At 38.7% G+C, this 24,773-nt stretch overlaps 1 protein-coding gene across 5 annotated transcripts in view; it reads left to right on the top strand.

Annotated features, from left to right (window-relative positions):
* The window catches only part of DIP2C (disco interacting protein 2 homolog C), a 326,524-nt gene that overhangs the window by 277,398 nt on the left and 24,353 nt on the right, over positions 1-24,773 (top strand). For 3 of the 5 annotated variants that reach the window (XM_054058185.1, XM_054058186.1, XM_054058183.1), the window contains 4 exons: positions 6,695-6,863; positions 7,818-7,988; positions 15,962-15,991; positions 17,674-17,735. In XM_054058185.1, the coding sequence (XP_053914160.1) occupies positions 6,695-6,863; positions 7,818-7,988; positions 15,962-15,991; positions 17,674-17,735 (432 nt within the window). The remainder of the gene's footprint in view (positions 1-6,694; positions 6,864-7,817; positions 7,989-15,961; positions 15,992-17,673; positions 17,736-24,773) is intronic. The other 2 variants (XM_054058184.1, XM_054058187.1) reach the window with 1 other exon arrangement.

Here is a 24,773-nt window from a genome sequence, read left to right on the forward strand (position 1 = left end):
ACTGAGGCTGCCAAGAAAATAAGAAAAACTTTGATAAATTTGAGATTTTAATTAAATTACTCTTAAATTCAATTTTTTTAAATCAGTTGAACACAGACATTTTTGTTTCTGCCAGAGCCATATTTGCAACAAATAAGCATTTATTTGCTGACTTGAAGGACCCATAGATCCTTCCCAGTAATGATAATATTCAGCCTTTTAGAACAAGAAGATTGTTTATGTCTGGGAAATGAACAAGACAGCAAGCCTTTGGGAGAAAGCAATCTGGGTCTGTGCTTCTCTGTAGCTTATAGAAGGTATAGAAAATTTTTTACCATTTTCAAAGAAGAGAAAGGAAACAAGGGACTTGAAGGAACTGTGATCAGGCCAGCAACACGCTCATCTTTTGAACCATCATGTCAATCTCTTTTTTTATAAAATCAGGAAAGTTGCGACTTGAATTGCGACTCATTTAGAGAACACTTGCATCAGATACAGCTTCATTAATCCCACTTATAAACTTGATTTCCATTTCATTACTATTTTAGAAATGAGTACTATTTGATGTGAGAGCAAAAAATACATCCTGGGAGTTATTAGAATCTTACTTTCCTAACTTAAAACTTCGCATCTTTGCATTTTACTCTTCATAGTTTAGCATACCGAAATCCTTCTCAACATTTTACAGCCCAGATTTCTACCTCAGAGGATTCTACTGTACAGTTACAATCGTCTGTCACCACTCCCATTAACTGAAGTAATACTTCTAGTGGCATATGGAAAGAAGTTCAAGAAGATCTTCAATTTTTAATCAGCTAGGGGGTTTGGGGAGTTAAATAGGAATGCTTCAGTTTAGGAACCCAGCAGGAAGAGAGAGTAACCTCCTGTGCTGGATGAGGTTAAAATGACAAGTACATTTTAATCCCTTTACTAACTAGACTAAAGGAGGCATTAACTAAAGAATGAAAAAAAACCCTAACCTTTTATCCCCATCGTAGGTGCATAGACATTGTGCTGGCCTGCTCCACCGTGGTGCCCCAGAATGCCCCATTCTGGGAGGTCAAAGCTACTTAGGAAAGCTGCTGGAGCATAGAGCCAGCCCTTTGGTAAGTTTGGAATATATTGCGTAGTTTTGCAAAGTTTTTATTTTAAAAAATTTATTATTTTATGGCCTAAAGGGTATAAAATAATAAAGAAAAGAAACCTTGCAAAGCAGAGCAATACATTTTTTAAAAAATGGGATTTACCAAATTCCCTCTCAACTGGCTGCATGCTCCAGCGGGGTTTCCTTGGAACCTTTGTCGTTGAACAGCGCATTCTGGGTATGACGGCAGTCATCAGGCCCACGTGAGTTCACCAATCTCAATCTTCCCAATTTTAACAGGCTCTGACTCAATAAAAGGATACATTAGTTTTGTGGTTTTCTATTTAATAATCTCATTTATCCATTCTGAGATGGATAAATCTCACTTGCATTGCGTTACATTTTAAAATGTATTACATTCTTTAAAACAAAAAAAAAATAAATGTGTCTTCCAATGAAAAAAACCATCAATACTAAATCCCATTGTTCAAAAATGCTTCCTGAAATTAAGATACCCCTATCTTAAGGCTGCTTACTGAGGGGCACCGTAGAGTGTTCTACAGTTTGTTAGTGAGTATCCACTCAATTGATAATTGCTGAGTGATGCAATAGAGTAAGAATTTTCCCTTCCTTTTAGCCTGGCTGAAACAACCCATATTATGCTTTTGTTTTTACTACTGGAAGACAGAATTGTCCTTGCTGAAATTAAAACTAAATACGTTAATGATTTTAAATAAATTTTATATATATATTCTCAGAAACTGAGATTGTAGTAGTGCAAATCAATAAGACAGACTGGAGCAGAGGAACTGTATTCTCCACTCCACAGTGGCCATGTAATTAGTAGTGTGAATAGTATAAAATGGTTCTGAGAAGGTTTTCCAGGTGCAGTGAAGTGGTTTTCTCCTGTCCTCCTCCTGCTGTCTCTGTTCCATTGCCACAAGCTAATGTCCCCAGTGATCCGTGTTTTCCAAAAAGCTCCCTTTTTGTACACATAGTAAATCTCCAGGAGAACTGAAGATTTAATTTTGGCACAGGACCTATGAAGACCAGGTCAGTTACATGCCCAGACGTTCTCCTCCTGTACTGTTCTTCCTACAAGCTTTGGTCCAGGTGATTTTGAAGGCGTTTGCTCAATCCCATTCAGGTTCACTCAGCATGCAGGGTCTTTTCATAGACTTTGAAGTATGAGCATGGCAACTGAATTATTTCAGGCCCTACCAAATGCCTGATTCCTATACCTGTCTGTCACTACCAAATGCCAAATATTATCTGTAGAAATTCAGAAACAAAGTGCGTACACTAATAAGACTCAGCAGTACCTGCCTGCCTTCCACAGTTAAGTGAGAAACCTGGAAAGGACGCTAGAAGTAAGGGCAGTGGTGGGTCAATAGCCTGCCAAAATGCAATTCCAAATTGCAGTTGCCATTTGTCAGCATTTATTGCCTTGCTGAAATTTCTGAAACTATAATAAAACCTCCAACTTTACTGTTAATCTACCTCAGCACAACATGGGGTAAATCTCTGATTCAGTGGAACAGTTAATTTCCAAGATGTCCTTGCAGGCATCTCCATATGCTGCCAAAACAGCCTGGCAGGCAGTGAAGCCGTCGTTGTGATCAGATGTCACTGTCATACCAAAATATCCTGGTGCATTTAACTGGAGTTTCCTGTCCTTGGGCAGCCCTTACTCAGTGCAGGCAGACAAGGCTTTTAGGCTTTGTCCACCACATGAATACTGTATATTTCCCCAGACTGCTTCCCTAAAGGAAGACAGCATTTCTAAAAGGTGACCTCCCACCTCAGCTACTACAGGATTACACTCTGTGCCTGCATCCCAGAAGTCTTGTGACAAGATGATGCAGGGATGCTCTGTAGTCTCTCTCCTTTTGTCTTTTTTTTTTTTCCCCTACTCCTCTTGTGTTTTCTAAAAATGGTGTAGACCGGTAAACAGATGTCCAGGTCTGTCAGATAGTCTCTGCAGTTCTGCACAGTGTCTGCTTCTGTTACAAGACTCCTATCAGGAGAGAGAGTTAACTTTTGTGACAACAGATTTCTAGAGCAGTGGAAGAAACAATCTTGCTTCAGTTATTTATTTAATTAAACTCTTGCGCCTACTCCAATATATCATATATTATTGCAATTTCCAAATAGTAATTTTAGCTTCTGCAATTTATGTTTAACCCCTCAAACTTTCTTATTATCCCACCTGATCCCTCAGATGCTACAGCATTCTCTTGCTTCCAGTATGAGACTACCAAAGCTGACAATGTAACCATCTCTTGACAAGTGTCATGTTTCAAGAAGGTGAGATGGAACCATCTATTTGTTAAATGCCTCAGTCTCAGGATTAACTCTACCACATCTAGAATGTACCATACTTAGATGTATCTGCCATTCTTCTCTACCATGCCTAGTGTTGCATAGAGGCAGCACTGGCAGAACTTCCTGTAGGTTTGGGACCATTTCTAGCATCTCCAAAGCAGCCTTCCACCACTAGAGTTTGTTCAAGGACATGGCCCTCTGCTTGATTGTTGGCATCCATACTAGGCAAACACCCTCTAAAATCTCACACTGGTTTGAAACCACCAGGGCAGTAGCAATGTTTCAAACAGCTGCACAAGGGAGTATCTTATTCCTCTCAGCTTCTCTCTACCAAAACATTGGTGATGAACAGCTTCTCAGGGGTTAACAAGGAAGTATAAAGTCTGCAAATTTGCGAGGATATATGGCTATCAGGAATATTTTCTTGCTTGAAGTGATTCACAAAAACTACGTATTGTTTCTCAGATTGATTCGAGGAGGTGAGCCAAGTTATGACTGCTGTCGTGGTGGCCAGGTGCTGCACAAACCGCTTCAGCTGTGGAACTGGCACATTCACTCCAGAAATATGTCTTTGTAGTTCTCCTAGCTCCGCTAACTGCTCTAGCAAATCAGATTATATGCATGGGTTATTAAACCACAGCCTGATAGGCAAAGCCTGTGGTCATCAGGTTTCCAGGCACACTGTCACCTTGCTGTAGATTTATGTACAGTAGGCAAGACTAGTACATACCTGAAGTTCTGCACCACCAGAAGTTTCCTTCCTGCTAGATATTTCCTGCTGCTCTGCAGTTTAAGTCTGAACTCCTCAGCGTTTCTCATGAGCCAGAGAGCTCAGAAAAGGCATTAGCAGCATATTTATTTATTTCTGTCTAATCAGAATGATTTTTTTAGTCAAAGTATGATCATAGGAGTATTAGTTTCTGTCAGTCTGGAGAAGCTGGGGTTATTTTCCATCCAAATTTTCATGCTTTGATGCATGGCTGTTGGTGGGAGGTTAAGAGCAAACACAAGTATCTTTCTCCTTTCTCTAGCCTAAGTTCATCAAGAGAGGGAGACAGTTCACCCCTACTCGTTAGTGTTGCTGAGGGGGGAAAAGATTTGCCTTTTATGTAAATTTATATTCCCCAATTCCACCATTTTGGACTATTTCTTGGTAAAGTGCACTTGGAATCAATTTTCTGTTCGTCTACTGAAAGCAATGCAGCTTTTCCCTCTGTTATTGCTGTAGAGTTTGTGTGCGCACTTTTCAGTAGAGGGATAAAGTTTGTTCTTTTCATTTTATTTTTATTTTGAGATGTTGTGCCCCGTTAAGTAAGTGGCACTTAAGAGATCTTAATGTGGTTCCAAGTAATATTTCGCCTGCGTTCGACTCTCTGGCAGCTTGTTTATTATTGTGCATATATTTTTTTCTCCTGATAATAGTTGCATCAACTTGAGGAGTTCAGGGATCTGGGGAAGGCTTTAGTGCTGAATCTCTATACCATAATTGTGCAATTTGGAGCCCATTCCAGGTTCTTACTCGAGTGGTAACAGCTTCTTGTTTGTAGGAATTATGTATTTACCAGATACATCACACATTTAATTGTTTTGGGGGCCCTACCCTTAGATTTGCAAAGAACTAAGATGTTTTGGTCCTCTCTGAAAAACTGAATAGAATTGGCTGAGAGAGAAAGAGTGAAGTAATATTTACAGTAAAAACCGTTACTACTCTCTAGGTGGGTTTGATCTGTCACCTCAGCTCAGGGAATACTCCTTTCAGGCTTAGGTAACTTTGCCAACATCTTTTTTCACATGTTTTTGAAGCATATGCCCAAATTTCAGTCATACTTTATTTTGCTTTCATAAAAGCAACATAAGCACATAATGCTTCATTTGACTGCCCTGTGCTACAGTCGTTATGTCAACCATATCTGAGAACACTTGAGCTTCGGGTCAAGTCACTGGTCATGAATCATCAAGAGTGGTGTAGATGTGGACAAGCAGTCAAAGATAAAACTTTTACTGTATGATAAATGAAATTATTTGAACTGTAGTTCATACATATTCCATGACATCCTCTGGATCGTACTCCAGCTGAGACCTAAATTATTTGGGTTAGTAACTGCCTTTGTGGCTGGACTTGCACACCTTTTATGCCTTTATCGTACCAAGGAAAGTCATCCAGGTCACACGAACCTTGTTGTAGTTTGCACAGCCTTTCAAAGCACTCTCATCTGGGATTGGAGGGAGTGGGGCCCTCACTCACCAAGGAGGGAAGCTGTGTGAGTAGCTTATCTTCAGGAACTGCAAAGTTGTGTAACTTCTTCCTGATGCCAAATGCTGCAGAGATACCCATATTCCCAAGGCACTTGGACTTGAAAACATCAGCTTTACTTTACCAAGCATGCATTTCAAGTTTTCAAGTCACAAATTATTTTTTCTCGATTTTATGATAAATCTCTGGGACTTTATGGTCCTTTCTCGGAATGTCTGTGATTTGAGAGTTTTACACTATAGCCATTCTACAAATATCCACCAATCAAATATTAAGATATGAGGGAACTAATAAAATTGATGGCAAATCTCCCTGTCTGAGATGAGTGAACAACATAGGACCCATGGCAAGTAAAGACATGAAACTGGGAGTGTTTTTGTCCTTTGAAGAGAATCTTGGGTACCAGAGAAATTAGCTCTGACATAATTACATCCTTAACGGACCCTGGTAAGTGTCTCTTCTCAATACTTATGCTCAGCGGCTATTCAATAAACAAGAAATGTAGTATATTTGAGTTTTAAAAGTTCATAAAACTTTCACAGAAGAAATTTAAAGCCACAAGGAATGTTAAATTTGGGTCAGGTTTACTCCCTTGAAAACAGTTGCAAACCTCTTGCTTGCCTCAGCAAGAGAGAGGTTATTTCCATATTAAGCAATGAAGTACTCTTTTAATCAAGGTATCTTAAGGTGGTAATTATTCATCCTTAATTGTCAGCAGCACATAAATTTTGTTGATATTGTAATACTGTCAATTAGGATCATTAATAACCGATCTGTTTTGCTGTCTTTGGTACAGTCCTAACAGCAAGATCCATGAGCATTTTGAATAAATTATTATTATTAATGTTCTGCCTACATTCCTTTGGTTCTTTATACACTTCGAAGGTAAAGCAAAAAGTAGAGTTTGGCTCTTTATGTTAAGCTGCTGGTCCTGTAGAGCATTGAAAGACATTACATGGTTCATCCAATTTTTATTCTAAGTACCCCATAGCTTGTAAACATCTGTGGACACCGGCGCCTAGTGTGCAGTAATGGATCTTGTGTCTTTACAGCGTTTATTCAGGACACCAGTCTATTTTGATTCCTCCCTCAGAACTGGAGACCAATCCTGCTCTCTGGCTTCTTGCCGTGAGCCAGTACAAAGTGAGAGACACTTTTTGTTCCTATTCAGTCATGGAGCTTTGTACTAAGGGACTCGGTTCACAAACAGAGTCGCTGAAGGTGAGTAATTCTGTCGTCCTGCACAACCTGCCGTCTGTACAGTGATGTTTGAGAGCCTTCCCTACCGTGAATGGCTGTGGTAAATGTCTGCAGCAAGGGGAAATTCGTCAGAGGGCAAGGGCAGCTTCCACAGAACCTGTATTATTCCTTGCCTAAGGCTGCTTATGAATATCAGCCATTCTCTTTCAGATCACAAGGATTTTAAACATCAAGGAAAGGCTTCTATTTACTTAAGCTTTCTGATTTGTTTTGCAGCTTGTGTTGATAGGCAAGTGTTATAAAAAAAGAGGCATAAAACTCTAAAAGGCCCAAGAAGTGTTAGAGCATATATTGTGTTTTATGAATTTCTCGATTATATGAAGTACTAGTTTGGTTTTGGCCCTGTTAATCACATACATATAAGTACTGTGTTGTTTGGGCTGAATTGTACTTATTGTAGGGGAGCGTGGGGGTGTGTTCTTTTTTTTCCCCCAGGAATTAAAAGCCAGGTAGCCAGTTATGTTTCTGAAATCATCTAGAATTTCCAGTATGCTACTGAAATATATTAGGTGTTGGAATACTAGCATTAATGATGTCTGAAACCCTTACCATCCTCACTTAATTTCCCAATCAGTTTTTCCAGGACTAGACATTGTTTCCTCTTTGCTGTTACTCACTGGCTTTCTGAATTAATATTGGGAAGGGGCATTCGCTCCCTTCAGAATTAGCATACCCATTTCATCCTACATGCTCACATGGAGATGACAAGCAAGTATGTCTGCTCTTCTACAGCTATTAGACTGTCATCTGGCCATCCAGCCTCCAGCAAAGATGGAAATTAATGCTGGCACCTCAACCCCTATTCCATTATTCCTCTTGAATCATAATACCTACATAACATACTTAAGTACTACTAACTGTTTTTCATTAAATCTGCTGATCTGTGGTCTTTGTTACATTTTAACTTGTTTTTAGGCAAGAGGACTGGACCTTTCACGTGTACGGACATGTGTAGTGGTGGCAGAAGAACGACCTCGGATAGCTCTTACTCAGTCATTTTCAAAATTATTTAAAGACCTTGGTCTGCATCCACGGGCTGTCAGCACATCACTTGGCTGCAGAGTTAACCTGGCAATATGTTTGCAGGTAAGATTTTTGACTCCTTAAGCTTAAAGTTTTTTTAAGAAGATGGTTTTCAGTAAGAAGCATTCATTGTGTTTCCTTTGGCTGCTTGGTTGTAGACACATTAAGAAAATGCATGTGGTACTTAATGTTCTTCCATATACAGGTAGTAAATTTCTGTTACTTTGTCAACGATTCATCCCTCTCATGTTGCAATCATGGCATCTATTCTGCCCATGAATACAGTAATTCAGAAAAGTGCATAGTAGTGACAGAATGTGTAGTCTGTGCTCTAAAAATATTATTTATTCATGTAATGTAAAATCCAGTTGCCTAGTGCTTACCATAGTGTGTTACAAAATGGATTCCTTCTGTTTATAAAATAATTCCAACCATTACTTAGTTAACTAGATATGTATTTCCTGTACATAGTTTATTACTTACAATGGAAAATTATTTTGCTACATCTCTTTCATTCTGTTTTGATCCACTAATCAGAAGAAAGTACCTAGGGATAATACAGGATTTAACTTGCATTCTCCAGGAATCTTTATTGAGTGATGATTTTAAGTGTAGATGGAACACTATAGCTATTTGGTCTGAATTTCTGAGTAGCCTCTAGGTTTTTACCCAGTGATAGCTACACCAAGCAAATAGTTTTAGCCTGATCAGAACATTATTTTACCTTTCAGGAATTTGAGTAATGAAAGTTAACTTACCTTTTTATAAGGTCTTCAATTTTAATTAATTTTGCCTTGTTTCTAGTTTAAATTTATCTGGCATCTGTTTCAGCCACTTTTTATTTTATTACATTTTTCCAATCTAGAATAAAGAACCTAATTTCTGTAATGACTTAGTCTTTGATAAATAGATAAGAATCCTAAGACTTGCTTTCCTGGTCTGTCTCATTTTTATGGCTCCTGATCTTCTGTCCTTCCACTTCTGGTATCAGAACTAGAGATGTTATTCTTGTAATAATTCCACAGGTGTGCTAGTTAGGTATAATATGATTTTTGACAATAATCTTTTTAAATGATACAAAAATTATCTGCTGCACTGGCAGCTGCATTGGCTGAGAAGTTCAATATCCATTTGGTCACCTACCATGTCTCTAACTTCTTCAAAATCGCTGTCTCCTCAGTATAACATGTCTGTGCTCTCTATAGTGTATCCCACATTTCAAATCTGGCAGTCACCCCTAGTTTACGTTAAAAGTTTTCTCGTCGCTATAACATGCATAATTGCTTTGCTGTGGGGCCTAGAACAAATCTTCCCCATGACACCACAAATAAGGCATTTGCTAATCTCTTCCTGATTGTGTGTGTAAAGATTTTCTATTTTATCCAAAAAATGTGATGAATACAGGTGATGGCTTCAGCACAGACCACTATATCTGTCTGTTCTGCCTGCCTTAGCCTCTTGCCCTGTTCAACATCACTAAAGAATCCTGGCTTTCATCAGATCTTGGCTAAAAGTGACCTTATACTTCAGCATGTTACCAGAATATGAATGCAAGAGGTACACCACATCTCCAGTACTGCTTGCTTTCTCTCTCGCTCCCAGCAAAGTTTCCCTTCAGCCCAAGCTGATGTTAATTGTTATTATCGAACGTGTCACAAGGTAAAGGTGTGCAGGGCTTTCTGTGTCACAGAGGTAGAGTTCTTTATTTTGACATTCAATAATTGCTGTCATAAATGTTCTCCAGGAGTAAAAGTTTTTTAGAAATCTCCTGTAGTCTAAAAGCAACACTTGGATCCTTTGAAACAGTTTTACCCTAATAGGACTTAGTCTTGAGAGAATAATATATCTTGTAGGTTAAAAACATCTATGAGCTCCAGAAGCATCTTCCCCCGTATTTCCAGCATGGATTTGGTACAAGTACTTACTGAGGTCTTGAAATCTCTTCTACTGAATGTTTCTTTGCAAGAATATAGACTTCTTTACTTCCTTCTCCATCTCTGCAGTCCTAAGTGATGACAAGGCAGAGAAGACAACTTGGAAAACACCAGGAAATCTTTAAGCACTCTCACCTGAGGCAGCACAATTTGGACAGTACCAGTGTAGGCCAGTTAACAAGTGTAGGTTGGTGTGCTTTCCCAGTCATCAACCCAACCAAGATAAAACACTTCTCGGGAGAGGCACAACAGGCAGCAAGGACACTGGCAGCTTTCCCTGGCGTAGAAAGGGAAAAAAGAGGAGAAAGAGATGAGCTGGTTACCTGGTAACAATAGTTTTCTAATTTGCTCCTGTATCTTTATCTTTAATGTGCCCATGGGATATCTTTTACAGGGGAGGGGAAGGAGGGAAGTGATGGAACACCTTCATGGCCGACTGCTCTGACATTCCAGACAGACAGGATGGGGCTCATCCGCTTCCTCCTGCAGCTGTAGTGGAGCTACTTCTGAAAAATAACTGAACTTCTCTGCCTTCTGGTCTGTGTAGGGACCAAGCATGAAGGATGCTGTAGATAACAAGGACAAATTAGCTGCAGAATTTTCTGTGTCACTAATGAAAATCTCCACTTCAGGCTTGCAGCGATCTCTGGACTGTTCGTGGTGATTGTTCCACTTAAAAGAGAATTAATTTGTTCAGGACAAATAATAAAACCAGAGAATGACACTAAGCAGCAGTAAGCCAGGTTCAGTGCTCTCTCTGGAAGGAATATTTTACTTTGTCTGCCTGGGATGGAATTAACTTTTTTGTAGCAGCCCATATGGAGCTGTGATTTGGATTTGTGACTGAAACATTGTGACTAGCACAGCAGTGTTTAGCTATTGCTGAAGAGAGCTGCACAGCATTAAGGCTTTCCCTGTTTCTCACCCTTCCACTGCAGCACGACTACACTGCCTCCAGCGAGGAGGCTGAGTGAGAGCGAGAGGCTGGGAGGGGATACAACTGGGATACCTAACTCCAGCCGGCTTGGGATATTCCATACCATATGGTGTTATGCTCAGCATTAAAAAAGACAGGGTTGATCTTCCAAAGTAGCCATTGCTCAGAGACTGGCTGGGCATCATTCTCCTTGTGGGAGGTGGCAGGTGGTTGGTTTTGCATCATTTGGGCTTTATTTCTCTTTGCTTCGCTTATTAAACTGTCTTCACCTTGGACTCAGGGGGTTTCTTGGTTTTCTTCTTCCTCTCATAGAAACATGGAATGGTTTGGGTTGGAAGAGACCTCTAAAGTTCATCCAGTTCCAACCCCTTGTGCCATGGGCAGGGACACCTTCCACTAGAGCAGGCTGCTCAAAGCCTCATCTAACCTGGCCTTGAACAACTCCAGGAATGGGGCATCCATGACTTTTCTGGGCAGCCTGTTCCAGTGCCTCACTATCCTCACAGTAAAAAATTTCTTCCTGATATCATATCTAAATCTCCCCTCTTGCAGCTTCAAACCATTACCCTTCATCTCATTACTGCACTTCCTGATAAAGAGTCCCTTCTTGGCTTTCCTCTTGGCCCCTTCTGGGTGCTGGAAGGTTGCTGTGAGATCTCCCCGGCACCTTCTATTCTCCAGGCTGGACAACCCTAAATCTGTCCCCATAGTGGAAGTGCCCCAGCTGTCTGATGATCTTTGTGGCACTCTTGTGGCACACTCTGCTTAAACAGGTCTTCGTCTTGTCCAAAGGCTTTTCTTGCTTTTGCTCTTCCTGTGGTCTTCCTGCCCCACTGGGAGGGGAGCGAGTGTGCAGCTAGGTGGGTGCTTAGCTGCTGTTTGGGTCAACCCACTACAAATGTGCAGGAAAGGTGAATACACTCAGAGAAACTGGAAGTTCTAATCAGCATGTAGTTAGGCTGGATTTTGGATTGACTACGTGTATCTGCCTTTTGGCTGTGTTAACTCCTTAACTGATGTTTGCTTTTTAGATGGTTCTTTAAAGAAATCCTTGAAAGAGTTATTGTACCAAACTGTAAAAAAGGATAACTCTCTGAACGAGTATTATTAATAGAGGCTATGAATTTAAGAACACTACAGAATGAGGACCTTAAGTGAAGTGATCAAAAGCCTGGCTGACCATATAGCTTGGTGTCAGGCTTCATTGAGTTTACTATGTTGCATCTCAGTCCACAGGACAAACTAAAAGCCATACACTATCTAAAGAGTGATGTGACTGGAGTGAAGAAAAGCCATTTCAGAACAGGCTATATTTAGTAACGTTAGCCTTCCAAGTGGAATGGTTTTTGAAACATTTAAGCTGAAGTTAGTTTGGCAAGTTTTTAAAGGGTTTTGAAAAACTACTAAAGATCTTGCTTACAAGCATCACGCATCACCAAAAAGCATGTTATTTTCGTAGAGAATACAAAGATACAGGATTACATCCTTTGAAGCATCTGGTAGCTGGCACTGACAAAGACTGGATACTGACTTAGGCTGAATGCACTCTCCAAACTGTCTGGAAGTTTGTGGCTAGTGATATTCCAGAGCTGCTTGTGGGCTATTCTGCATTCTGGGCAGAGGAGCGCAATGAATTTTAATCCTTCATCAATAGTATTCATTAAAACAGCATTGTCTCCAATATGTTCCAGAAATGGGTCATGATTTTGGATTCTTCATGCTGCATAAAAATAATTCTAAAGATGTTTGGGTCGATAGCTTTCTTCCAAGTTGTGTCATCTGTGAGATCAGCATGTGGTTTTTGGAACACTATCTTCCACAGGGATAACTGTTATCCAGCCTCTTCTACGGTCTTTCTAAAATCTGTATTTACTAACCACCTTTATAAACATATCTCAGTATTCTTCGCTATTGTCCCTTGCTAACAAAAAGCCTATCCAGGCTTTCTTCTCTACGGGCTGCTTCTAACACAACTTGGATGTGATCTTTGATACCTTCTTCACTTCATTTCCAATTTTTTGGACAAATTTAAGACTCAAGTGTTTCAAGGGGAAGGTATCCTGATTTTTCCAAAAAGCTTTTACTGTTATTGCTCCCTCCAAAAAGAAGCGTGGTAGAGGGTGTATGTGCACATATGTGTGTGTGTACAAAAAATTCGTAGTAGAATTTGACCTTTTATTAAAGATTACTTTAAAACCAAAATCATTGTGATAATCCCTTTGGTACAAAAAAAGCCTTAGTCTAGCAAGGGATCTTAATTTGAGGATTAAGATCGCAGACAGACTAATGCCTTGTCATTTGTACTCATTTCCTCTCAAATTCAGAGCAAATTTACTATGTTTCTTTTGATGTAGTCATTTTGGACTAGATTTTTAGAGATGTGCTTTTGAAAATAAATAATTCTCTCCACTTAAATACCATTAATATCTGACCTTTTATGGTGTATAGTCACAGATAATGGTCCGGGGATTTCTGAGATGAAAAGATTGCATCCAGCACTTTTTAATTCTAGCTTCTTAGTATTCTCAAGAGAGAGAAAATACATATGAAAAGTAGCCTGTTTCTTACAACAGCACAGATGGTTCTCTAGGATTTTAGCTGATTTCCATTTAAACATTTGAAATAAACATTTTCATTTTATTCAACCTGCTACTCAATTTCAGATGAGGAAAAACTTCTGGAAGTTCTTAATTTTCCATAGTTAATCCTGAAAATATACTAACAAATCTGCCCAACCGAGGGCAGGAGAGCAGAATTCATCTTGCTTCTTTTATGTCACCTCTAAGTGAGACAGCAATATCCATCTATAGTCAGTAGAATCAAAGAAATGCTTCAAGAGATTTTCATTCAGTCTATCTCAGGTACCTGTCATGGGCTGGGATTCATCAGCATTAGGAGGTGCTTCCTACCTTATAGTGCCCACTTTCTTCTTTGATGGCTGAAGTTACACTAAATGAATCTTTCCCTCACTGCCTAGCAAAGGGAACTTTGTTGGTAAATTTAGGGTTTGAAGTTAATGTTTCTTTTTACTTAGTGATAGATCACACTTTTTAGGGTCTTCCATGTTTAAAGTAATAAGAGGTAGCTCTGCAAAGAGTGCACCAGGAAACCGTGCACTTTGTCAGAGGTATGATTCACACTTAGCAATGTCATACAGCTCTGGGTGAGTTCCCTCAAATTCTGTGTTTTCCCACCTTTACTATGAGTCATGAAATTCTTTTCACAGCTCAAGTGGCAGTGTTTGCGTATGTGAGATTTTTAAGTGTACATCAAAAAGTCCATTTCTGAGCATCAGTGGAGCAGAAGTAGACTAAGAGTATACACTAAGGCCATGTCCTTAGGCAGCAAAACAAAACAAGTTACAACCCGAAACAACAGTTATTTTTGAATACTTAGGACTTCTAATGGCCTTGTTCCTAGTTTTTAACTCCGGGGAGGGAAAGCAGGGGAGAGCATGCAGCTTGGCCTTTGACTTGAGTGGAAATTAGGTACAGATTGAGTCACGGTCATCCTTACTGCTGACTCTGTGCAGTTTTGACTTGCAATGTTTCCACAGAGAATAAAAGCCTGACACATTACAGAGGTTTGCATGGACCAGGGATTGTTCACTGGTGGCAAGCTATGCATGGGGCAGGATTATTTAGTCCAAGGGATACGACTTACGATGTACCCATTTTCAAACAGAAAATTATGTTTGTCCCATTTTATTTCCTTGAGCGCTACCTAGCCTGTCTTTAGCAAGTATCAAATACAACAGAAGTCATGTTATTTTTTTTCATGTTACCAGCATTACAGATGCTGTCTCTATCAAAAAAAACAAATATGCACAGACAAGTTGAGTCAGGCAGTATGGTCTTGGCTAAGACTCAGCTCCTTTTGCAACACTTTCAGAGTATCTCAGCTGAAGCTGTCTGGAGAAGGATGATGCTGAGACTTCAGCTGCTGTTTCTCAAGCCATCCCTTACTTAATGTAAACTGTATGAGTCTTTGGTACTCTCAAAATGCTCTCTGCACCTGCGGTATAGTCAGAGGCAATGAATTATATAACTGATGAATTTCAGCAGTTCTGCTTTCCTGCAGTCACACTGCTATGTTCAACCTGGGTTATTAGTAATATTTCTATTTTGGGGCAGCAATGTAATGAGCAGATCCATCCTATTTTTTAAATGCTTCATCTTCCCCCGCATCCAAATTAAACCTGTTTTTTTTAAGCTGCTGCTGTGGCAATTTCCTGTAATCTTCAACTTTGCTGGAGTTCAGAAGTTGGATGAGAGGGATGTGGGACACCAGTGTTCTAAGAGCTGGTTAGTTTCACAAGTTGTGGGGCAAGTCCCACTGGTGTTTGATGGTCTATGTGACAGTAGCAGCTTAGGACTGATCAACATTATATTTTGTCTCTTTGCTGCATTATCAGTCATGGCGGAGAACTGATGGTTTTTTATTTACTTTTAATTTTACTGTTCTTTATGCATATTACACTGTTTGTCATAGCAAATAAACTAAGAATGAAGAATTACTGAACTACAAAGTTACTTCATTCATTGTCGTCTTCTATTAATTAGGTTGTACACAAAGCCTTGATTTTATTTCACTTACTGAACAGGTGACTCTGTATGAAACAAGTTGTATCTTTCTCTGTTGTATACTAACTTTTATTTTTCCAAAAGGGGAACTTACTTTTGATTTCCAGACAACATGGCTTGCAAACTTCTTTCAGTATTGAAATGGCAGACCAGGAATTCCAGTCTTAATGGATATGCTTTAAATTAGCAGGGCCATAATGTTTACTGACTTCTTCATTAAAACAAAACAACAAAAAAAATCAGTATGCTAGACACATCTTTTCCACTAACAACGTTGTCTGTAGTGTCCTAAAATCATTTAAGTCTGTTTGTCCAAGATTAGCAGTCTACAGCTGTCTCTTCTGTTGCTCTACTAAAATGTTGACACCTCATTTTTTACTTTTTTTAACCTTTAATGGTATAATGGTTAATTTGTAAGATTCCTGTATTTGACATTGTTTTTCTTTTTATTTTACTCCCTGCTTTTTGCATTCTCCTCTTTTTTTTCCTCCCACCCTTCATTCCCATTTTTTTATTGTTATTTTCGTCTTGTGTTATCTTCTTTCCTTCTTTCCCTCATCCCTGCTATTCCTGCTGCTATAGCCTCACAGGCTGGGGAAGCTGGCCGAGCAGGTAGGGGATTTTCATGTTCCCTCAATACCCACCTATCAGCTTCCAACAGTGGGACAGACTAGAAATTGAGTCTGGAGATTTGGAGATTTTCAGATCATTCTGTGTAATTATAAACAAGTCCAGTATAGCTTTATCTGGATGCAGGTTTCATCAAATACTAGTGTCTGTAACTGTTATTTCATTCACACTGAAAATAACAAATACCATAGTGATTGTCTTTAATTTTCAAACTTGACTGTTTCCATTATTTTATAAATCAATTCAGGTTTAGTTTTATTTTTAAAGATAACCAATTTTTCCTTGGTTTTATTTTTTTTTAACATTACATGTATTTCAAATAAGTTCTCCACTCAGCACTAGTCTGTTACACTGCTGAGTTTACTAGTAGACCAAAAATTGTGTTGTAATAGCTAGAGAGGATATTGTATCTTGTATTGTGTATAACAAGCTAAAGAGGCTAACATGCATGTGCAGCTCTATTACTCTTTTTCTCCTCTGGTGGTGGGTCCCTGTCAGTATATGTACAGTAAGTATCAATTGGCAGTGGAAACTCTTTTTGCCTTTAGATACAAAAGTTATCTATTTGTGGAACTTCATTACAATTTTTAATTTTCAACAAATTGTAGAACTACCAGCCAACGTTGGAAATATGCAAATATTATCCCTAGACATTATTAGTGTAAAGAATTATACCCTATAGTATACCCTAAATGGTACAGAAGTCATCAGGGCTGATTTTGCCTGCTGTTTTCAGTAGTAAACATCTAATAAAGGAGTTCCAGCACTTGTAGATTACCCGAGTTAGGTGAGTTTATCTGCCAAAAACAAAATTTCCAAAGTTCCGGTGTTCCAAGATGAAACCGTGCTTTTCTTGTAGCTTTCCGCTTAGCAGTGGCATGAGGTATGCAGCAGAGAAGAGAGCCCTAGACTCGAACATTAACAATTCACACAGTGTTCAGTGGCGATCACTTTGACATTTTGGATAAGGGAAGATCATAGCAGGTTACAAAACTGCAGCAAAGCTGTGGGTGGAAAGGCCTAAAAGACTGTATCATCTCTGCATGAAAGGACACTAAAATTAGTCTACTGCTTTTCAAGTAACTAAATATTGTGACATAAAGCAAGGACTTAAATTATGCAGTGGAAGACTGAAAAAGAACAGAATAATTGCTTATAGACCTTCAGTCCACGTTGGTTCATGTCATGCGTGCTACCTTTACTATCTTTAGCTTCAAGTATATTCTCCGTTGCATGTATGGAAGACTCTCGGTAAACCATGCTTCACCTTCCTGACCATGTGCTTCTGCCATTAAACTGTGTCTCCTCAGCAATTTCCGCGTTCCTTTATATGGCAAAACGTGTTTAGCATTTTTTGTATGTATCCACATGCTGATTATTTGGCCTTTTGTAGCAAATAAAACTTGTGTTGACATGTGTGTGGTTAAGTAGTATGGCCACTTGATTTTTTCCAAACTCCAAGGTAACAAGTACCTGATGGTAGGTATGTTTTCCAGTGCTCTTTCTGATTCTGTAAAGCTGAGCTTTGTTTGATGAATAGTTTAAATATAACTTGTTGTTTGATTAGCATAATTAGCAGTGAAATGAATGTTTGGTTATTTAGGGGATAAAATTCTGCTCCTCCCAGCCTGCAGGTTCTGACTAGCTGATGTTGTTGTTTACAGGGAACGTCTGGACCAGATCCCACCACAGTCTATGTTGATATGAGGGCACTGAGGCATGACAGGTCGGAACCGCCTTTTTGTTTTTCTCTAATACACACAACTAACAAGAGTTTCTAGTAAGAAATCTACTTTAGCACACCACATGGTCCTTGAAAACGTTTGTAATCATCATAAATAATGTGTGCTAACTCCTACTGGCAAGCAGACACAGACATCTTTATTAGTTGGTTAATTAATTTTACTATTGATAAAACTGAAGCCTGTGACATCACCACTGCAATGACTGAAAAGATTCCCTACTTTTATTGCCATCAGGGTTTTATGACACTTGTATTCAGGTGGTGCAGCCTAGTTTTTCCCTAAGAAATGGAGTCCCATTGGGCCTCTTAGCTTCATAGAAGTGTTTCTCCTGGGTTGGCAGCTGTTAGCCAGTGAGGAGACCAGAAGGGAAATCTGCCGCAGTTCTCAATGATTCTAGACTCTGAGAGAACGGATTGGCTTTGGCCATTGTGAGCAACCACATTCTGTAACTGTCGGTATTTTCTAGTTTTGTAATGTTAGATACATATACAAAAGGCAAGAAATAAAATTCACCGCTAGTGGTTGGTGTTAAGAAGATGTCTGAAATCTTATAGTTGGAGGGAAACTTGTGATTTTAGGTGTAATTTTAGAAAATACCCATGCTTATGTATTTCACTTTTCCAATACTCTGGTCAAAAGGCTAGCAGGTGACCTCTTCATAAGTTTTCGCAAACCAATAATTTTTCTACTAACTCTGGACAAGATGAAGATAGGGCTTTTTTTCAAATTTTTTTTTTGTTTTGTTTTGTTTTGTTCTTTAACCGCTTTTAAAAGCTCAACGGAGAATTGGTTCCCCGTAGGTGAACACCAGCTTTGGGTATATCAAAGTGACTGGCTGAGCTTGCAGGGTGCCAGACCTCAGGGCACTGCTGGCACTGCAGTTGTATCAGTGTTATCATTATGAGAGCCTACCGTCTCTGCATTGCACTTCAGAAAGGAAATATATTTGAGAAGGTGAATGATTTATGTTATGAAAAAGAAACAAGAAATGGATTTATTTACCTAAGAGCAGAGTGAACACTGTAACCAGGACAACCAAAGCATCCAGCCTGAGATGGTATCCTAGGCTCCTTCTGTGGTCACTTGAAAGGCACACGCACAACCGGTGTATCACAGCTCTCAGATTTGTACCAGCATGGGATGAATTGGCTTTTAAGTTGCCTTTTTTTCTGTATTGATGAAGAAGAAAGCTTACCTGACTAACTTTGGAAATCAGATGTTTATTTTTTAATAGACTCCATAAGCTGAGACTTCTTTACCCATTGTTTTTACTGTAACCCCAGAGGTCTGCAATGATTGCAGTTAAGTTGAATGGAGTGTAGGCAAATATGTGTAAACGTCATTTGAGTGCAGGAGAAAGAGCTAATGAATCATTAAAAATAAAGTTGTAGCTATAGAGAGGAAAGAAAAAATTAAATGTAGATTAATTCCTTCTTGGAATTACTTTTTCTGAGTGGAGAAAGAAATTTAAAGAACATTCATTGGAAGGGAAGTAGAGAGAGAGCATAACATTTACAGTTAATAGAAATTATAAAAAAAGATTTTGTATATCTTTATTTGGAGGAAATAAGATTTACTCTTCATAAAAGCTGCATAAATCATCGGTACACTACTTCCCTGCCTGAGCATGTCATTGAGAAGTAGGCATCATTACCAAGATCAGACATTGCAGTGTATTAATTTATGTTTAGTGACTAGTTCTACAGAACATGAAAGATGATATTTAGAGTTGACTTCTCAGATTTTGGTAATGTAGATTTTAATTTGATGGATTAAAGCTGTGCCTCATTTACTCAGTCCTGTGGAATCCAGAATTAGCTTCATGGGTTATAAATTAGGGAAGAAAACAACTTCATTTGACATAGCCTCTCACACTTGCTGTTTCTAACCACTCTAGTGAAGTTGAATGTCACTATTGCTTAACAGTTACTGAAAGATTGCTGTAAGTAGCTGTGAAACCACAGAGTAACAAACCACCAAATCTTTGCAGGTCAACCAGTCCCTCAACAATATGAAAAAATTACACTATACACTTAATGTGAGAAATTTTTTTCATATTTTCTATTTGGCAAGATATTTTCCAGAATTTGAAAATCATTTTTTATTTTTTCTTGGCATGATAACGCTTTCTAGTTATTATAAAAGGCAGTTGTAGTTAATCTCTTTGAGGTTATTCAAATCCTATTTCCCATTCACATCTATAAAAATTAATAAACAGTTTGAATACAACTATTACAAGCTCATCCAATAATTATGTGTTTGCACACGTCACAACTTATGAAAATGTCATTGTTTGATTGGAGTTTAGATCAAGATACTTGTGCTGTGTACAGTTTGGATAGAGATCTAGGGGTTGACCAAACTAGATGTTTCCTTCCAAATCTCACTGGATTTGGCTTATTTGCTTCTTATGTCAGGCTGGAGGTTCTTAAAGACCTTTTTGTTTGTCCCCATGTGTGGGTTTGAACCACCAGTACTGGTTTGGCTGCTGGGACTCTGCAGCTGTGGCTATAGTTGCCAGCTGAGGGAAATGGCTGGGACTGGGCTCACCTGGAGGTTCAGGAAACTTGTGCCAAGGTGCGGAAGCCTTTGATCAGGGGCTGGTAGCAGTTGTGGTACTGGAAAAAGGCTTGATTGCCTAGCTGTGTGCATCTAGTACAGTTTAGATGCTCCAGCTGCTCCAGCAAAGTCTTCCCTAGAGCTTGTGTTGTATTTCCTAGCATTAAGGAGATGTCCCAGGTACCCTGTGCTGTCTCAAATAACATTAGACGCCTCTTTTTGGAGACTGAGTAACATCCTAATAGCAGGAGTATACAGCTCTGGCTTGCTTTTGGTGACAATATATCAGTGTCGTACTTGGAATCTCATTTATTTCCTAAAATTCAGAGTGTCCTCAAAGTGACCAGGAAAGAGTGAGCGAAAACAGGCAAGTCCCACATGGGCTGTTTAAGAAAAAAAAACAGCGTAAGATTCCTGAGTTAGCACCAAGTTGCTGATATATCCCTGCATTGCAGTGCAATGTGGTTTAGAGAGGTTAACTCAGATCTAAAAGGCAAAATAAGTGGCTTAATGCTTCACCACACATGAGCTGGCCTTGCGGCAGGCTGTGCTGGCACAGCACGGATGGTCCCGGTTGCTGACTCACCGTGCAGCTCAGGTCATGTAGATGTGCCCGCATGCATCTGCAGGGAGGCAGATGCAGCAAAACACCAGGCATGGGCACCCCGTTGGGTCATTGGCTGCATCTCTGTGTCTCTGGAAAAACAACTTTATACTCCTCTCCACCACCCCCCCCCAAAAAAAAAAGAAATATACTATATATTAATTTTCTTGTCCTGTTGTCTAAACTGCTGGTTTTCAGATCACTCCATTGTTATTTTAGCCCAGTCATGTTCTCCTCAGAAAGCTTTTCAGGTTTTTAGGTTTTTAGGTACTTAAACACAAGATACTTAAATATGCTAAAAGCCTAGGAGTGTTTGGAAGGTAAAAAAGAGAGAGAGAGACCCTTTTCTCATCATACCAAAACACCTTATGCTTGAAAGATGTTGGCTTTTATAACACATGTTTCTGTAGAGGGAGAGATGTAAATTTAAAGCCCAAGCCTCCCTCTTACCCAAGATATTCTAAAACAATATGTACATGTGTTTATTAAATTAAAAATGTTAAACAAAAAATACATCCTGATAATAGCATAAAAATTTCACAGCCTCCTCCTCCTTACCAGCAGGCTACTTCTTGGAAGAAAAAATATCTCTTAGCAAAACAAGCCACTCCATCAAACTGAGAGTAGACCTCATGTATTTCAAAATAAGTCTTCCTTTCACATAGACAGGGCAAAAATATTTTTTAAACGTTCTTCAGGAGGTCAGGCAGAATTTTAAAATGTTTCAATATACTTGCAAATAGTCTAAAACATATTGGGTTTTTTTAGAATCATACAAAACTTTTGAAAAGTTTACTGGTTTAACCTGATAGTTTTAATTTTGAAATTACCTTAGATTTGAAACTAAGCTAGTATGAAGAAGAAATAAAATATAATGAAAAACATTGAAATAGTTCAGCTACTTTGAATTTTTTTCTCAGATTTTTAACATAGGGATTGTTTTTCTGTGTTTCTGTATCTTTCATATTTAAAATGTTGTATAGAGGATTACCTTAGAAGTTCTAATTAGTGAGCTGAAGCATCCATCTGTTAATGGCTGAGGGACATCACTGATCTCCTAAAGTTGAAACTTCCTGTCTTCCTAATATTCGTCTCTATAGCAAAACCATATCCATAAAGAAAATCACTGTCCTGCCCTAACTGGGGCAAGGAAAGACCTACTTTGATAACAGAGTTTATTTTAACAGGGAAAAAAAATTAACAGGCAACAAAACAATTGCAATCTATGTCTGCTGCCAGAAGCAGGCAAAAATGTCACCAGTTTCCATGTTCAGTAGCAGGTAGTGACAACTAAAGAGCTCTGATGGAGTAAAGGCTTAGACTTAAAGGACAGAGAGGCAGTAATCAAGTCATACATATTAAGTAATATTTCGATATAATTTTGCATGCATTTGTTAATAGGTAGTTTTCCCCTTCTTTTGACTACGTATTGCATTTAAGCTGATTATTGAACTGCATCCACATTTTGTACCAAACTGGGAAAGAATGAAGACTTACAACCAGTGTCAGTAAACACTATTCTCAGTTTTATTTGATACCTTCTCTTGTTTGTTATATGCAGGCATCCTTTACCCCTCATATCCTACTGGATTGCCTTTACATTCTGGTATTCTCTTTGGTAAATAATAGCTGCATTAAATTATCATTTCAAGTTTTCAATTTCATCTAGTTAAATCTATAATTTTTAAGTCAGGTTAGAAAAATGGAGAATTTAATGTATTAAATATTTTTGGGGTTTACTAGATTTCCTTTTGAGCTGCTTGGATAGTTGCTTGGTCACAGACATGGTGAGGCAGCGGACACCAAAAAGAGAGACAAACTCAGATGTAGGATATTGCCAAATAGACTAGAAGCACCAAGACATCTATGGATTCAAGTTATTAATTTTTAGGTCTGTCTGTTGTTAGGTGTGTGGCCTTCAGTATCTAAGCTCTCGCATTGAAATACTTCCACTCCATCATTAGAACAATTATTTTAACCTGCTTAACTTCTAATTATTAAACAAGCAGTTTGTGGAGCTGTATAAATAGGTATCTTCTTATGTGCTCACTGACATCTTGGAGTGATAGAAATTAGTGTCTCTCCTAAAAAAAAGTGACCCTTGTATATATTTACACCGTTAGCAGACTTAATTTCTTAGGAAGTCATTTGTATGTTGTGCCAAATCTTATTTGTCATTTTGGACTTTGTAGGCATTCAGAGATCTCTGAACTTCTATCAGACTTGTTTAGACAGTGTCTCCTTAACAAAGGTGATTATGAAGGATAGAATTTCTGAGTCTCATTTCCCAAGAAAAGAAGGAAACACCTGTGGTGTTTTAAATATATGTGAAAGCAGTTACTTAGGATTTATTTTTATAGATTGTTTTTATGCTGAGCCCAGTCTTAGATGTGGGCTCTGTCAAAAGGAATCAGTTAAGGCTTTGGCTTCATTTTAATATATTCTAGCATTTCAGGCTTAATGCAAGAAAAGAAAAGTAGCCTTTTATTCTGACTGTCAATTGTTTATCCTTCTCCTCTGTATTTTACTGAAGCTTTCATGTTGTGTATACATTGTTTTGTGTAATACCAAGAAACAAAGCCACAGGAGCTTTTTTCCTAATTCTCAAACACTTCTACTCCATCTACCTTGAAAAATACTCTTGTTGTAGGTTTACCAGACAAAAGAACTACTTAGCTAGATTATTTTCTAAGCTATAGCTGCAGCAGTGCTCTATAGCACAGTCACGGCATGGAGGATAACCATTTTGTGGTCACGTAGTAGGAAAAAGAGACTGGAGTGGAAGATATGTCAGCAGGAGACATGCTAATGGCAAGTGACAGTAAAATAGTTACCTTTTGTGAAACTTTAATTGGTTAATCATACTTGAAAGCCATTTGATAATAGTAGCAAGACAGAAATTTGAAGAATGCTCCCTGATGTCCTGGGGAGCAGTGCTTTTTCCAGCTCTTGTAATGGATTACAGCATACATAGCCTAGTCACAGGTTACAGACAATCCTAGTCCTCAGTTTTTCACTCTGTGTGGAGTCCGAAGGGGTAATTCAAATCTATTATTGCCCCCTTGGACATACAGCTACCTTTTTTCTTGAGGAGGTGAAGAGTGTAGAGTATTTTGAGGTTTAAATTGCTCTGTGCCTGATGACCAGTTCAAAATAACAGACCTAACAAGTCATTGGCTTCAGAAAGCCACCTGTGCTTTACACGCAATAAGCTCTTTTCCAGATTGAGTTGCATCAGATATTACCTTTATCAGTGCTATTCCAGTCATCCTGAGCTGTGACGATCTTCTCATATGGGTGACTCTAATTCCAAGTTGCACACATTACTCATACTTTTTTCCTTCCAATTGTCTGTTGCTTTAGCTATTTTTTTTCCTATTATAACAGAAATCAGTTTTTAATGAAAAAAAAAATAATTAAAAGCTACTCACCCACATGAAATCAGTTAAGAGGAAGAGGGTTTGAGATTTTTCAAATAAAACCTATGTACCTCACAGTTTTGGGTACAGTAAGTTACAGTGCGGTTTGATTTTGTGGAATCTTTGTAGAAATGTATGGCTTTGGGTTTTTTTACCTATTAATTGCAGAATTTCATTAGTGAGTTTAAGCTATCTGTCATGGTGCTGGCAGCATTCTCCTTGTTCTTCATATTTTTGCTCATGAAAAGATACAGTCTTGGCCTGTTAGTGGTATTTTGGTTTGTTTGTGCCATGCAAATGCTGATAGCCTAGAAATCCCGTTGGCACTTTTTCTGATCTATGGAAAACTAATCTCCAAGAAAGAAAAATAAGTTCGGGATGATAAGCATCATATCAACACTTCCAGTTCTGACTTAGAGGAGAAGTCCCACTCTGAC

Source organism: Cuculus canorus, chromosome 2 (assembly GCF_017976375.1).
Source record: "Cuculus canorus isolate bCucCan1 chromosome 2, bCucCan1.pri, whole genome shotgun sequence".
Lineage (NCBI taxonomy): Eukaryota > Metazoa > Chordata > Aves > Cuculiformes > Cuculidae > Cuculus > Cuculus canorus.